Below are 16,584 nucleotides of genomic sequence, written 5' to 3' on the forward strand. Positions count from 1 at the left end.
TCAGCCAACAGAAAGGTAGGTAGAAGGACACCTCAGTTCAATCAGCCAACAGAAAGGCTAGGTAGAAGGACACCTCAGTTCAATCAGCCAACAGAAAGGCTAGGTAGAAGGACACCTCAGTTCAATCAGCCAACATAGAAATGCCCTAATTTGATTTTATATTATAAAATATAATTTCCTTTTATTGCACAACTCGTGTTCACAACACTTCATGAAGAAACCCATCAACAATCCTCCACTGTTCACTTCACACTGCACTCAAAAAGGCACATTTTTTTTCTCAGTATTTTTTCATTCCTATTCATCACCTAACTGCATATTCATCATAGCCTGGTCTCAGATCAGTTGGTGTTCTAGCCAACTCCATACAAGACATACAGTTTGGCATGCACTGAGGCTGAGTAACAAGAAGCTGGCATGACGGCACATACAGACTGGCACTCGGGATGTATTCAGCTCACTCTTTTCCCATCAGAAAAAAGTCAAGGACAAACAGGAACAGGAAATGACACATATCACCATAAGGTTGAATGAATTATATTACATCCAAGATCTATTTTAATAACCAGAGGCCGAGGCACTGGAAACTAAATGGACTACTTTTTGTAACACAGTAAATACAAGATGTCGGCTGATGTTATATACTGTACAATAGTGTCTGCTCTGCAGACTACGGTCATTACCAATATGGATTTGGCATTTTTTTTTATCAAACATAATTTTGGTGTTTTTCACTGTATGAGAAGATCAATAGGAGAAACAGAGACCTACATTTTGGGATGACGTGTGTACGACCGTGATTTATTCTCCAATCTGTCTGTAACCCTACATTCTCTCAACCCTGTTCTATTGGTTGCACAGTGACCTATTTCTCTCATATAAGGGCCTTCTGTTAGGTAATAGCAGTGGGGTTATTGTTATTTTTATCCAGAGTTTATCCAGCAATAGGATGTGAAACACCTCGCATACCAACGCCACACCCATCTGATTCCACAGCTCCACATTCCTTCATAGCACCTTGGAGCAGATGGTCTCATCATGTTTGTATCCAAATTATATCACACCCACTATTCATTTTTGAAGCTCCGTTCATTTCTTGTGAGAAATTGACAAGGCTGACACTGGATAAATTCCATCAGTCAAGACTGTCAGTACACATGTTGACAGACAGACAGACAGACAGACAGACAGACAGACCAGATGATATTGACTGGATACAAAGAGGTAGTAGGCCTTGTCTTGAGGAGAGAGAGAGACAGAGAGTGAGAGAGAGACAGACAGACAGACAGACAGACAGACAGACAGACAGACAGACAGACAGACAGACAGACAGACAGACAGACAGACAGACAGACAGACAGACAGCGAGACAGTCAGAGAGAGAGACAGACAGAGAGAGAAACAGACAGACAGACAGAGAGCGAGCGAGAGACAGAGAGAGAGAGAGAGACAGACAGAGAGACACAGACAGAGCGAGAGAGGGAGAGACAGAGAGACAGAGCGAGAGAGAGAGATAGAGCGAGAGAGAGACAGAGCGAGAGAGAGTGAGAGAGTCAGAGAGAGACACAGACAGAGAGCGAGAGAGACAGAGATCGAGAGAGACAGAGAGCAAGAGAGACAGAGAGAGACAGACAGACAAAGAGAGACAGACAGACAAAGAGACAGAGAGCGAGAGAGAGAGAGAGAGAGAGAGAGAGAGAGAGAGAGAGAGAGAGACAGAGAGCAAGAGAGACAGAGAGAGACAGAGAGCAAGAGAGACAGAGAGAGACAGACAGACAAAGAGAGACAGACAGACAAAGAGACAGAGAGAGAGAGCGAGAGAGAGAGAGACAGACAGACAGAGAGAGAGACAGAGTAATAGTAGAGGTCGCTCTATAGCTGTCTGCTCCGTGTCTCATCATCATGACATATTGTTGTGGTACTTCATATCATACAGTAAAATACACATAGTGATGTCAAATCCTTAAGAAATACCAACTGATTTATATTGATAACATGAAATATTCCCCCCAAATAGTTTAGGAAATGAGAGGACATGATTAAACATTGGAATCATTAAGTATATATCACAATTCCACAGTAATTAGGCATCTAAATGAGCACAAGGTTTCCATCTATTCATTGATCAGGAAACGCTATCTGGAAGGTTCACAGATTGGGAGACAAGAATTGACCAATGTAAAACATGACTTTACATCCACACCATTTCCAAGATTCAGTTTCAAAACGACAATCTTTCTTGCACTTTTGTCAAACTCGTTCAAACAAATCAAATCAACGAGACGATTCTCACTCTTCTAAAAGTCCCCCCAACAATACAAGCACAAGTCAATGATTTCAATTCACAAACCCCCACTAATCAACCACCACTACTACTTCACAACCATACCCCCGACAACGCATTAGAGGAATCTGTCTGGCCAGTGCCCTGGTCGGCCAGGTCTGCCAGGTTGTCAGGTCTGCCAGGTCTTCCAGGTTGCCAGGTCTGCCAGGTTGTCAGGTCTGCCAGGTCTTCCAGGTTGCCAGGTCTGCCAGGTTGTCAGGTCTGCCAGGTCTTCCAGGTTGTCAGGTCTGCCAGGTTGTCAGGTCTGCCAGGTCTTCCAGGTTGCCAGGTCTGCCAGGTCGGCCAGGTCTTAAGCAGGTGTAGTTGATGCATAATGATTCTGTAGCACCTGTTGTAATCAAATGTTCTTCTGACATCTGAATAAATGACAAAATCGTCAATAAGGCTGTCGTTGATTGACACCTGTGGGGGTGCATCCTCATTGGCACCCTATTCCCTATATAGTGCACACCTTTTGATCAGAACCCTATGAGCACTGGTCAAAAGTAGTGCACTATATAGGGCATAGGGTGCCGTTTTAGGGCGTATCCCTGTCCTGGCCCTCAAAATTCTTCAATCACTCATGTGCCTTCCACCCTCCAGGGAGATAAAAATAAAATCCAGGCCGTTTTAGGTCTAGGTAGTGACGGCCAGGGTGAGATCCAAGCCGGGCCTATGACTGCGTGGTAACGGCCAGGGTGTTAACATATCCATGGGGACACATATCGTTCTCCGAGACACAGTGAGAGAACTGCGCCGGGTTACTTCCCTCACCGAACCTCCTGACTCCCCGCACTGTGAAGCACTGTTCCATCAGCTCTAGACACTTACAGACCAGGAAGAACATATTCTTCAACATGAACACTGGGACGGGCATCTTGTGAACATACACCTGGAAGCACCGGACCACCAGAAGAGGAGCGTTGACCAGCACACCGACCAGGAACCTAGCCCAGACCCAGCGACACCGCATCTCAGAGGCTGTCAACTCGTATAACCACACCACCGGGACGCCCAGGGCGATGAAATACACCGAGATGACCGTGTATTTTAAATAGACCGTCGGTATTTCGTTCCTCAGAAACAACTCCACCAGGGTAAAGCTGTCTACGAGGTCCAGACAGGTGGTCATGAAGCAGCTCTGGGACCGGTGGCGCGTAGCTCCGTTCTGGTCCTCGGTGATAGAATTGATGAGACAGTAGAGTAACGGGACCGAGAGCAACATGATAATCTTAAATCCAGTTACACCGAATGGAACTTTGAGCGCGATGAGATCTAATATCGAAGTCTCTAGAATGAGGACCATTTTAGGGGTGCAGGCGATCACGTAGATTAACCAGGCCAGGTAGGCGTAGGTAAACTCGCCGAGGTTACAGCCGAATATAGAGCTCTTTTGGTGGAACCCACACGCCCGCTCTCTCTTGCTCCTGGCGTTCTTCATGAAGAAGATCCCCCAGCCAGAAATCACCACCAGGTCGGTGGCGATCCACGAGCACCAGTACAGATCAGTGAAGATAATGAGGTAGAAATCTAGAATGCCTCCTTGGAATATCAGAATGAGAAAACACAGGATCTTGTAGAGAACGTTTCTCTTGGACCTCTGGCCGAACAGGGGAGCGGTCTGCATGAATTCCTCAGAGGTCATGATATAGGTGTCTGTAATAGCGGAGGATACTCCGGATACCAGCTGCTTGATGGAGCTCTCGTCTGGGTTGATACTCCCCGCGGACGTCTGTGTGTCCCTCCTGGACGAGGCGCTACGTATGAACAGCTGTCCGACGCCGTAGTCCGGGGCGGATGAAACCGGTGAGTCCGGGCAGATCACAGCTGCTTGGGGATGGGGATAGTTGGAGCTGGCCTTGGGATTGTCGGCGGCACCAATTTCTGCTATCATTGTATGCATGTATTTGCGCGTTCGCTTCCCTTTCTCTCCTCTCTTCTTTTTCTTCCCTGGTTCCGTAGTGTTAGATGCTTTTAGCACAGAGTTTCTAAACCCAGAGGCGCAACATCGCGATACTTCCGGGAACAGACCAGTGTTGAGAAGTCAATGAGAGACGTGAAGAATTCTTCCTTAGTTAACTTTCTCAAAATCTAAAAGGTACAACCTATATTCGAGCCAATGTCTTAAGTAGTTGAACGTGTTGTCACTCCAACTTCGTGAAAGTGACAAACTGTCCCGTTTTAATTTTCGTAATAAATGACTTTATATTGAAGAAGTGCCTTTGCTTTGCGTGTTTTTGCGCATGCGCCAACCTGCCAACATCGCCATGATATCGCCTACAAGCGTGATGGGGGATTTCTATTGGAGAAGCAGTTTCTACCTGTCTTCACACTGTACTGTCTTTGCTTTAGGTTGGAGAGCGATAGGGGCGCGGCGTAAACCAAGGCGTGGATTTTCTCTCCCACTGGAATGAAATGCGGTGGATGGAATTATTGCTGTGTGCAGATGTGTAGCCACAATCGTTCTGTTCATTTGAGCTTTCCAGGATTTAAAAAATTGAGAATCCTTTACCGATATTCGGCAACATTGGACATGAATCATACTGTTGATATAACGGTTGATCTATCCCTAGGATTTGTTAAGCAAAATAACTTGATATTATTGGAGTGTCTGGTAAATGATAGGCAAGGATATTTATAAAGTGAGTAGCCAGGAATAGAGTAGTTATAACGCCAAGGGCCCTTACGCCCCCTCTTCAGAGGTGTCATACAGGAAATAGAGGGTCTGCTATGTCTAGAGATGTCATACAGGAAATAGAAGCTCCATGTCTAGAGGTGACAGGAAATAGAAGCTCCATGTCTAGAGGTGGCAGGAAATAGAGGCTCCATGTCTAGAGGTGGCAGGAAATAGAGGCTCCATGTCTAGAGGTGGCAGGAAATAGAGGCTCCATGTCTAGAGGTGACAGGAAATAGAAGCTCCATGTCTAGAGGTGGCAGGAAATAGAAGCTCCATGTCTAGAGGTGACAGGAAATAGAAGCTCCATGTCTAGAGGTGGCAGGAAATAGAAGCTCCATGTCTAGAGGTGGCAGGAAATAGAGGGTCTGCTATGTCTAGAGGTGGCAGGAAATAGAAGCTCCATGTCTAGAGGTGGCAGGAAATAGAGGCTCCATGTCTAGAGGTGGCAGGAAATAGAAGCTCCATGTCTAGAGGTGGCAGGAAATAGAGGGTCTGCTATGTCTAGAGGTGGCAGGAAATAGAGGCTCCATGTCTAGAGATGTCATACAGGAAATAGAGGCTCCATGTCCAGAGACGTCATACAGGAAGTAGAGGCTCTGCCATGTCTAGAGATGTCATACAGGAAATAGAGGCGCCATGTCCAGAGACGTCATACAGGAAGTAGAGGCTCTGCCATGTCTAGAGATGTCATACAGGAAATAGAGACTCCATGTCCAGAGACGTCATACAGGAAGTAGAGGCTCTGCCATGTCTAGCTCTATACCTCTGGTGCAGGGTGTCGTTGTGCTCTCACCATCCATCACTATCTATAGTGAGCGAGCAGCCTGGAGACACCCTGGACCAGAGCTAGTCTAGCCCTCTGGTCTGAAGCATTTCTAGCTGAATCCTCCAGCAGAGTTAAATGGACTACCAGTGTCTCCACGTATCCGGGCTTCATCCCACCCTGTTAAATGGACTACCAGTGTCTCCACGTATCCGGGCTTCATCCCACCCTGTTAAATGGACTACCAGTGTCTCCACGTATCCAGGCTTCATCCCACCCTGTTAAATGGACTACCAGTGTCTCCACGTATCCGGGCTTCATCCCACCCTGTTAAATGGACTACCAGTGTCTCCACGTATCCAGGCTTCATCCCACCCTGTTAAATGGACTACCAGTGTCTCCATGTATCCGGGCTTCATCCCACCCTGTTAAATGGACTACCAGTGTCTCCACGTATCCGGGCTTCATCCCACCCTGTTAAATGGACTACCAGTGTCTCCACGTATCCGGGCTTCATCCCACCCTGTTAAATGGACTACCAGTGTCTCCACGTATCCGGGCTTCATCCCACCCTGTTAAATGGACTACCAGTGTCTCCATGTATCCAGGCTTCATCCCACCCTGTTAAATGGACTACCAGTGTCTCCATGTATCCAGGCTTCATCCCACCCTGTTAAATGGACTACCAGTGTCTCCACGTATCCGGGCTTCATCCCACCCTGTTAAATGGACTACCAGTGTCTCCACGTATCCAGGCTTCATCCCACCCTGTTAAATGGACTACCAGTGTCTCCACGTATCCAGGCTTCATCCCACCCTGTTAAATGGACTACCAGTGTCTCCATGTATCCGGGCTTCATCCCACCCTGTTAAATGGACTATCCGGGCTTCATCCCACCCTGTTAAATGGACTACCAGTGTCTCCACGTATCCGGGCTTCATCCCACCCTGTTAAATGGACTACCAGTGTCTCCACGTATCCAGGCTTCATCCCACCCTGTTAAATGGACTACCAGTGTCTCCACGTATCCAGGCTTCATCCCACCCTGTTAAATGGACTATCCGGGCTTCATCCCACCCTGTTAGATGGACTACCAGTGTCTCCACGTATCCGGGCTTCATCCCACCCTGTTAAATGGACTACCAGTGTCTCCACGTATCCAGGCTTCATCCCACCCTGTTAAATGGACTACCAGTGTCTCCACGTATCCTGGCTTCATCCCACCCTGTTAAATGGACTACCAGTGTCTCCACGTATCCAGGCTTCATCCCACCCTGTTAAATGGACTACCAGTGTCTCCACGTATCCTGGCTTCATCCCACCCTGTTAAATGGACTACCAGTGTCTCCACGTATCCAGGCTTCATCCCACCCTGTTAAATGGACTACCAGTGTCTCCACGTATCCAGGCTTCATCCCACCCTGTTCCCTGTAGTGAACTAGGCTACTTTTGACCCAGGTAATAGATCGTTCACTATATGGAATAGGGGTGGATTCTGGGACATTAAGTCATTCAGATTGACAGCAGAGAGAAGACAGTAATATGGACCAACGTCCCCCGATGTCACATCAATTCCCCACAGGACACAGACACGTCATTAAATATGCCGAGGTTGACTGGCTGGGACGGCAACAGACCTTCAGAGTGAGGACAAAGCACGGCAGAGAACCACTGTTTTTCCTAGTAGGGACTTGAGTTAGTGGGGGTAACAAAATAATGCATTCTGGATGGAATAACAGATCACAGAACCACCACGTCAGAGCCCCACTTAAAATGTAGAAATGTGAAATTCTAAAATGTGTAGACTCACGTGTAGTACAATCCATAATATAATATAAATATATATATAAAATCAGAGCACAACTTAATGACACAGATCAATAATGAATTCCACTCAGTAAAACCCCTGGTAACTTTGATAATAAACTTTAATTTCAAGTCATGATGGATGGTTGTGGACCATAGAGAAACATCATATATATATATATATATATAGTGCATTCTAATGGGAGTTCAAAGAGAAGTAGTGACCAGACAGGTCTGTGTTCCAAATGGCACCCTATCTAGACCACTGGTAGTTCACTAGAGCCCTATGGTATAAGGCTCAGACCTGGTAGAGTCCACAACCCTGAAGAAATGAGGCTGTTCTGAGGGGGGGGGGGGGGGAGGGGGTATTTGTAATGTTTTGTACACTCAGTCTATAGTCAATATGGTGCCATTAGGGACACAGTGTCATTGAGTGTCACTTTCAGCTTGGTTCTGAGGAAGGACTTGTCATGAGGTACCACAGGCGTTCCTGAATAATACCTGCGATTGGGACGGGGACGGTAAAAGTGGTCTTGGGGCCCATTTCAAAAAACAACTTTAGATAGTGTAAGTTGTTCCCCGAAGTTCACCCCCCCTCCTTGACAGAGAGGGAGTCGTCACCCCCCCCCCCCCCCCCCTCCTTGACAGAGAGGGAGTCGTCACCCCCCCCCCCCCTCCTTGACAGAGGGGAAGTTCCCCCCCCCTCCTTGACAGAGGGGAAGTTCCCCCCCCTCCTTGACAGAGGGGAAGTTCCCCCCCCTCCTTGACAGAGGGGAAGTTCCCACCACCCTCAGGAGAGGGAGGAGGGAAAGAGTGAATATAGGAAGTCGACAGGACTGCTGTCTCCCTCCACCCAATAACTCAGTGCATGACCAGAGGACTACGATACCCATGACCACCACAGACATGACATCATCACCAGGAAGTGTAGTTGTGGAGAGTTGGTTTGGTGCATCATCCTCAAAAAACAAACAAAAAAAAAAACAAGTCTTAAAAACATCACCTGGGTAAAAATGGTCAAACCCACGTCCACAAATAAACACTGTTTATTAGCGATATTTTCAAAAATGTTTGTAATTCTTTTCCTTTTTTTAGTTTTGTTGTTATTTTTACATGAACCTGACACGGATAGATAAATTCACAAGGACAGGACGTTTCTAGAAAATGTTTTACACCCACCTGTTCTCATTTACATGTATTTTTTTTCCTCATGTGTTTTGTTTTTCTTCATGTAGTTGATTTCTGAATGAAAGGCCCAAAGGCACTGCCACAACAGAGGAAAGAAGCTACTGTCCAAACACACAAGACAGTCCATTCTACAGCGCAGTAAAGGTGAAGAGGGTAGTCAAAGGATAGGGGTTTTAACGTTAACGTTAGGAGTAGTGCTATAGGTAAATCTCGTAGATATCGTCCAGCTCTTCGTGAAACAAGTCCCATTCGTCCTCCGAGTCCGTGACGTCGTCGTCGGTTCCCGCGGCGAGGAGCATGAGGAGCATCTCGCTCAGTTCAAAGGTCACCATCTCCTCGTCCTCGTTGTCCAAAGAGTCGCTGCTGTTCTCCCGCTCTTCAAACAGGTCCCACAGGGGCGTCCTCCTCGAGTTCTGGAGGGGAGAACAGGAATATTAAAAACAGGAATTCCTTTCAGGTATTATGAAAGCAGAACAGGAAGCGTTACAATAAGGGCTGAGAACTTCTGGACCGTGAGACAAATTGTCCAAATGCCAGATCATTGTCTGTTAACGTCCGAACCCCATAGGAAAACCGAAAATCGTCTCGATCCATCTCTGACGGAAAGGACATTTGTCAGAGCAGCGTCTCACCCTGTTCCTGCCGTTGGACCCTGCTTGTCTTCTCTGAGGCTGAGGCTCCTCCAGCCGTCCGTCAGGGAAGGCGTGTTTGTAGAAGCAGTTGGAGCCAAACGGGCAGGTGCCACGACCCTGGTCGAAGTATCGACAGGCTTTAGTCCTGAGGAACAGAGACAGACAGGACAGTCATGATAAGACCGGTCAACTTTTCTCTCTGCTAGCGCACGGCAAGCGGTACCGGGGCGCCAAGTCTAGGTCCTGTTTATTATCTATACATAGTAACTTTATCCCTACCTACATGTACATATTACCTCAACTAACTAGGACCCCCGCATTTGACCGGTACCCCTGTATATAGCCTCATTATTGTCATTTTATTGTGTTATTTTTTACTTTAGTTTATTTGGTAAATATTTTCTTAAAACTGCATTGTTGGTTAAAGGCTTGTAAGTAATTATTTCACTGTATGTTCTACACCTGTGGTACTCAGCGCATGTGACAAAATTTGATTTGAATTCATCACATGCCATGAAGCAGGCATGACACACATTAACTAGAGCCCTATGGTATATGTCGAACTGCTTTGCTTTATCTTGGCCAGATCGCAATTGTAAATGAGAACTTGTTCTCAACTTGCCTACCTGGTTAAATAAAGGACTTGTTCTCAACTTGCCTACCTGGTTAAATAAAGGACTTGTTCTCAACTTGCCTACCTGGTTAAATAAAGGACTTGTTCTCAACTTGCCTACCTGGTTAAATAAAGGACTTGTTCTCAACTTGCCTACCTGGTTAAATAAAGGACTTGTTCTCAACTTGCCTACCTGGTTAAATAAAGGACTTGTTCTCAACTTGCCTACCTGGTTAAATAAAGGACTTGTTCTCAACTTGCCTACCTGGTTAAATAAAGGACTTGTTCTCAACTAGCCTACCTGGTTAAATAAAGGACTTGTTCTCAACTTGCCTACCTGGTTAAATAAAGGTGAAATAAAAAAACAATTAAAAAAAACACTAAACCTCAAGACCAAACAAGGACAATACTGTGGAAGCTATGGGCCAAACAGTGATTAATACAATACTGTGGAATCTATGGGCCAAACAGTGATTGATACAATACTGTGGAAGCTATGGGCCAAACAGTGATTGATACAATACTGTGGAAGCTATGGGCCAAACAGTGATTGATACAATACTGTGGAAGCTATGGGCCAAACAGTGATTAATACAATACTGTGGAAGCTATGGGCCAAACAGTGATTAATACAATACTGTGGAAGCTATGGGCCAAACAGTGATTAATACAATACTGTGGAAGCTATGGGCCAAACAGTGATTGATACAATACTGTGGAATCTATGGGCCAAACAGTGATTGATACAATACTGTGGAAGCTATGGGCCAAACAGTGATTGATACAATACTGTGGAAGCTATGGGCCAAACAGTGATTGATACAATACTGTGGAAGCTATGGGCCAAACAGTGATTGATACAATACTGTGGAAGCTATGGGCCAAACAGTGATTGATACAATACTGTGGAAGCTATGGGCCAAACAGTGATTGATACAACACTGTGGAAGCTATGGGCCAAACAGTGATTGATACAACACTGTGGAAGCTATGGGCCAAACAGTGATTGATACAACACTGTGGAAGCTATGGGCCAAACAGTGATTGATACAACACTGTGGAAGCTATGGGCCAAACAGTGATTGATACAACACTGTGGAATCTATGGGCCAAACAGTGATTGATACAACACTGTGGAATCTATGGGCCAAACAGTGATTGATACAACACTGTGGAATCTATGGGCCAAACAGTGATTGATACAACACTGTGGAATCTATGGGCCAAACAGTGATTGATAAAACACTGTGGAATCTATGGGCCAAACAGTGATTGATACAACACTGTGGAATCTATGGGCCAAACAGTGATTGATACAACACTGTGGAATCTATGGGCCAAACAGTGATTGATACAACACTGTGGAATCTATGGGCCAAACAGTGATTGATACAACACTGTGGAATCTATGGGCCAAACAGTGATTGATACAACACTGTGGAATCTATGGGCCAAACAGTGATTGATACAACACTGTGGAATCTATGGGCCAAACAGTGATTGATACAACACTGTGGAATCTATGGGCCAAACAGTGATTGATACAACACTGTGGAATCTATGGGCCAAACAGTGATTGATACAACACTGTGGAATCTATGGGCCAAACAGTGATTGATACAACACTGTGGAATCTATGGGCCAAACAGTGATTGATACAACACTGTGGAATCTATGGGCCAAACAGTGATTGATACAACACTGTGGAATCTATGGGCCAAACAGTGATTGATACAACACTGTGGAATCTATGGGCCAAACAGTGATTGATACAACACTGTGGAATCTATGGGCCAAACAGTGATTGATACAACACTGTGGAATCTATGGGCCAAACAGTGATTGATACAACACTGTGGAATCTATGGGCCAAACAGTGATTGATACAACACTGTGGAATCTATGGGCCAAACAGTGATTGATACAACACTGTGGAATCTATGGGCCAAACAGTGATTGATACAACACTGTGGAATCTATGGGCCAAACAGTGATTGATACAACACTGTGGAATCTATGGGCCAAACAGTGATTGATACAACACTGTGGAATCTATGGGCCAAACAGTGATTGATACAACACTGTGGAATCTATGGGCCAAACAGTGATTGATACAACACTGTGGAATCTATGGGCCAAACAGTGATTGATACAACACTGTGGAATCTATGGGCCAAACAGTGATTGATACAACACTGTGGAATCTATGGGCCAAACAGTGATTGATACAACACTGTGGAATCTATGGGCCAAACAGTGATTGATACAACACTGTGGAATCTATGGGCCAAACAGTGATTGATACAACACTGTGGAATCTATGGGCCAAACAGTGATTGATACAACACTGTGGAATCTATGGGCCAAACAGTGATTGATACAACACTGTGGAATCTATGGGCCAAACAGTGATTGATACAACACTGTGGAAGCTATGGGCCAAACAGTGATTGATACAACACTGTGGAATCTATGGGCCAAACAGTGATTGATACAACACTGTGGAATCTATGGGCCAAACAGTGATTGATACAACACTGTGGAATCTATGGGCCAAACAGTGATTGATACAACACTGTGGAATCTATGGGCCAAACAGTGATTGATACAACACTGTGGAATCTATGGGCCAAACAGTGATTGATACAACACTGTGGAATCTATGGGCCAAACAGTGATTGATACAACACTGTGGAAGCTATGGGCCAAACAGTGATTGATACAACACTGTGGAATCTATGGGCCAAACAGTGATTGATACAATACTGTGGAAGCTATGGGCCAAACAGTGATTGATACAATACTGTGGAAGCTATGGGCCAAACAGTGATTGATACAATACTGTGGAAGCTATGGGCCAAACAGTGATTGATACAATACTGTGGAAGCTATGGGCCAAACAGTGATTGATACAATAATGTGGAAGCTATGGGCCAAACAGTGATTGATACAATACTGTGGAAGCTATGGGCCAAACAGTGATTGATACAATACTGTGGAAGCTATGGGCCAAACAGTGATTGATACAATACTGTGGAATCTATGGGCCAAACAGTGATTGATACAATACTGTGGAATCTATGGGCCAAACAGTGATTGATACAATACTGTGGAATCTATGGGCCAAACAGTGATTGATACAATACTGTGGAATCTATGGGCCAAACAGTGATTGATACAATACTGTGGAATCTATGGGCCAAACAGTGATTGATACAATACTGTGGAATCTATGGGCCAAACAGTGATTGATACAATACTGTGGAATCTATGGGCCAAACAGTGATTGATACAATACTGTGGAATCTATGGGCCAAACAGTGATTGATACAATACTGTGGAATCTATGGGCCAAACAGTGATTGATACAATACTGTGGAATCTATGGGCCAAACAGTGATTGATACAATACTGTGGAATCTATGGGCCAAACAGTGATTGATACAATACTGTGGAAGCTATGGGCCAAACAGTGATTGATACAATACTGTGGAAGCTATGGGCCAAACAGTGATTGATACAATACTGTGGAATCTATGGGCCAAACAGTGATTGATACAATACTGTGGAAGCTATGGGCCAAACAGTGATTGATACAATACTGTGGAATCTATGGGCCAAACAGTGATTGATAAAATACTGTGGAAGCTATGGGCCAAACAGTGATTGATACAATACTGTGGAATCTATGGGCCAAACAGTGATTGATAAAATACTGTGGAATCTATGGGCCAAACAGTGATTGATAAAATACTGTGGAATCTATGGGCCAAACAGTGATTGATACAATACTGTGGAATCTATGGGCCAAACAGTGATTGATAAAATACTGTGGAATCTATGGGCCAAACAGTGATTGATACAATACTGTTGATACAATACCTATTGATACAATACCTATCCTCAGTACATAGCTCACCCCCCCCCCCTCCTCCTATCCTCAGTACATAGCTCACCCCCCCCTCCTCCTATCCTCAGTACATAGCTCACCCCCCCTCCTCCTATCCTCAGTACATAGCTCACCCCCCCTCCTCCTATCCTCAGTACATAGCTCACCCCCCTCCTCCTATCCTCAGTACATAGCTCACCCCCCCTCCTCCTATAGTCAGTACATAGCTCACCCCCCCCCCCCTCCTCCTATCCTCAGTACATAGCTCACCCCCCCCCCCCCTCCTCCTATCCTCAGTACATAGCTCACCCCCCCCCCCCCTCCTCCTATCCTCAGTACATAGCTCACCCCCCCCCCCTCAGTACATAGCTCACCCCCCCTCCTCAGTACATAGCTCACCCCCCCTCCTCAGTACATAGCTCACCCCCCCTCCTCAGTACATAGCTCACCCCCCCTCCTCAGTACATAGCTCACCCCCCCTCCTCAGTACATAGCTCACCCCCCCTCCTCAGTACATAGCTCACCCCCCCTCCTCAGTACATAGCTCACCCCCCCTCCTCAGTACATAGCTCACCCCCCCTCCTCAGTACATAGCTCACCCCCCCTCCTCAGTACATAGCTCACCCCCCCTCCTCAGTACATAGCTCACCCCCCCTCCTCAGTACATAGCTCACCCCCCCTCCTCAGTACATAGCTCACCCCCCCTCCTCAGTACATAGCTCACCCCCCCTCCTCAGTACATAGCTCACCCCCCCTCCTCAGTACATAGCTCACCCCCCCTCCTCAGTACATAGCTCACCCCCCCTCCTCAGTACATAGCTCACCCCCCCTCCTCAGTACATAGCTCACCCCCCCTCCTCAGTACATAGCTCACCCCCCCTCCTCAGTACATAGCGCACCCCCCCTCCTCAGTACATAGCGCACCCCCCCTCCTCAGTACATAGCGCACCCCCCCTCCTCAGTACATAGCGCACCCCCCCTCCTCAGTACATAGCGCACCCCCCCTCCTCAGTACATAGCGCACCCCCCCTCCTCAGTACATAGCGCACCCCCCCTCCTCAGTACATAGCGCACCCCCCCTCCTCAGTACATAGCGCACCCCCCCTCCTCAGTACATAGCGCACCCCCCCTCCTCAGTACATAGCGCACCCCCCCTCCTCAGTACATAGCGCACCCCCCCTCCTCAGTACATAGCTCACCCCCCCTCCTCAGTACATAGCTCACCCCCCCTCCTCAGTACATAGCTCACCCCCCCTCCTCAGTACATAGCTCACCCCCCCTCCTCAGTACATAGCTCACCCCCCCTCCTCAGTACATAGCTCACCCCCCCTCCTCAGTACATAGCTCACCCCCCCTCCTCAGTACATAGCTCACCCCCCCTCCTCAGTACATAGCTCACCCCCCCTCCTCAGTACATAGCTCACCCCCCCTCCTCAGTACATAGCTCACCCCCCCTCCTCAGTACATAGCTCACCCCCCCTCCTCAGTACATAGCTCACCCCCCCTCCTCAGTACATAGCTCACCCCCCCTCCTCAGTACATAGCTCACCCCCCCTCCTCAGTACATAGCTCACCCCCCCTCCTCAGTACATAGCTCACCCCCCCTCCTCAGTACATAGCTCACCCCCCCTCCTCAGTACATAGCTCACCCCCCCTCCTCAGTACATAGCTCACCCCCCCTCCTCAGTACATAGCTCACCCCCCCTCCTCAGTACATAGCTCACCCCCCCTCCTCAGTACATAGCTCACCCCCCCTCCTCAGTACATAGCTCACCCCCCCCTCCTCAGTACATAGCTCACCCCCCCCTCCTCAGTACATAGCTCACCCCCCCCTCCTCAGTACATAGCTCACCCCCCCCTCCTCAGTACATAGCTCACCCCCCCCTCCTCAGTACATAGCTCACCCCCCCCTCCTCAGTACATAGCTCACCCCCCCCTCCTCAGTACATAGCTCACCCCCCCTCCTCAGTACATAGCTCACCCCCCCTCCTCAGTACATAGCTCACCCCCCCTCCTCAGTACATAGCTCACCCCCCCTCCTCAGTACATAGCTCACCCCCCCTCCTCAGTACATAGCTCACCCCCCCTCCTCAGTACATAGCTCACCCCCCCTCCTCAGTACATAGCTCACCCCCCCTCCTCAGTACATAGCTCACCCCCCCTCCTCAGTACATAGCTCACCCCCCCTCCTCAGTACATAGCTCACCCCCCCTCCTCAGTACATAGCTCACCCCCCCTCCTCAGTACATAGCTCACCCCCCCTCCTCAGTACATAGCTCACCCCCCCTCCTCAGTACATAGCTCACCCCCCCTCCTCAGTACATAGCTCACCCCCCCTCCTCAGTACATAGCTCACCCCCCCTCCTCAGTACATAGCTCACCCCCCCTCCTCAGTACATAGCTCACCCCCCCTCCTCAGTACATAGCTCACCCCCCCTCCTCAGTACATAGCTCACCCCCCCTCCTCAGTACATAGCTCACCCCCCCTCCTCAGTACATAGCTCACCCCCCCCTCCTCAGTACATAGCTCACCCCCCCTCCTCAGTACATAGCTCACCCCCCCTCCTCCTATCCTCAGTACATAGCTCACCCCCCCTCCTCCTATCCTCAGTACATAGCTCACCCCCCCTCCTCCTATCCTCAGTACATAGCTCACCCCCCCTCCTCCTATCCTCAGTACATAGCTCACCCC

The 16,584-nt window shown here is 47.6% G+C and overlaps 2 protein-coding genes across 3 annotated transcripts in view; both read right to left on the minus strand.

Moving 5' to 3' along the window:
* Positions 1–515: 515 nt before the first annotated feature.
* On the minus strand, positions 516–4,391 carry LOC106597677 (transmembrane protein 121B-like). The gene has a single exon (XM_045722370.2). The coding sequence runs from the start codon at positions 4,224–4,226 to the stop codon at positions 2,997–2,999; it is 1,230 nt and encodes a 409-aa protein (XP_045578326.1). The 5' UTR covers positions 4,227–4,391; the 3' UTR covers positions 516–2,996.
* A 3,283-nt stretch (positions 4,392–7,674) lies between these two features.
* Positions 7,675–16,584, minus strand: part of LOC106609808 (putative E3 ubiquitin-protein ligase makorin-1) — a 34,773-nt gene continuing 25,863 nt past the window's right edge. Inside the window, exons 7-9 of one of the 2 annotated variants that reach the window (XR_014392970.1) lie at positions 9,391–9,535; positions 8,750–9,171; positions 7,675–8,529 (exon numbers count right to left, since the gene is read on the minus strand). Coding sequence is in view for 1 of the 2 variants with exons in the window: in XM_082978048.1 (XP_082834174.1) it covers positions 8,956–9,171; positions 9,391–9,535 (361 nt within the window). In the remaining variant the exon portion in view is untranslated. Of the gene's footprint in view, positions 8,530–8,600; positions 9,172–9,390; positions 9,536–16,584 lie in introns of those variants that run through there. The other variant, XM_082978048.1, reaches the window with a different exon arrangement.

Source organism: Salmo salar, chromosome 07, assembly GCF_965601325.2.
Source record: "Salmo salar chromosome 07, fSalSal1, whole genome shotgun sequence".
In the NCBI taxonomy this organism is placed as follows: domain Eukaryota; kingdom Metazoa; phylum Chordata; class Actinopteri; order Salmoniformes; family Salmonidae; genus Salmo; species Salmo salar.

Coding starts and splice junctions, on each gene's coding strand:
- LOC106597677 (XM_045722370.2), bottom strand. CDS start 4,226: ATGCATACAATGATAGCAGAAATTGGTGCCGCCGACAATCCCAAGGCC.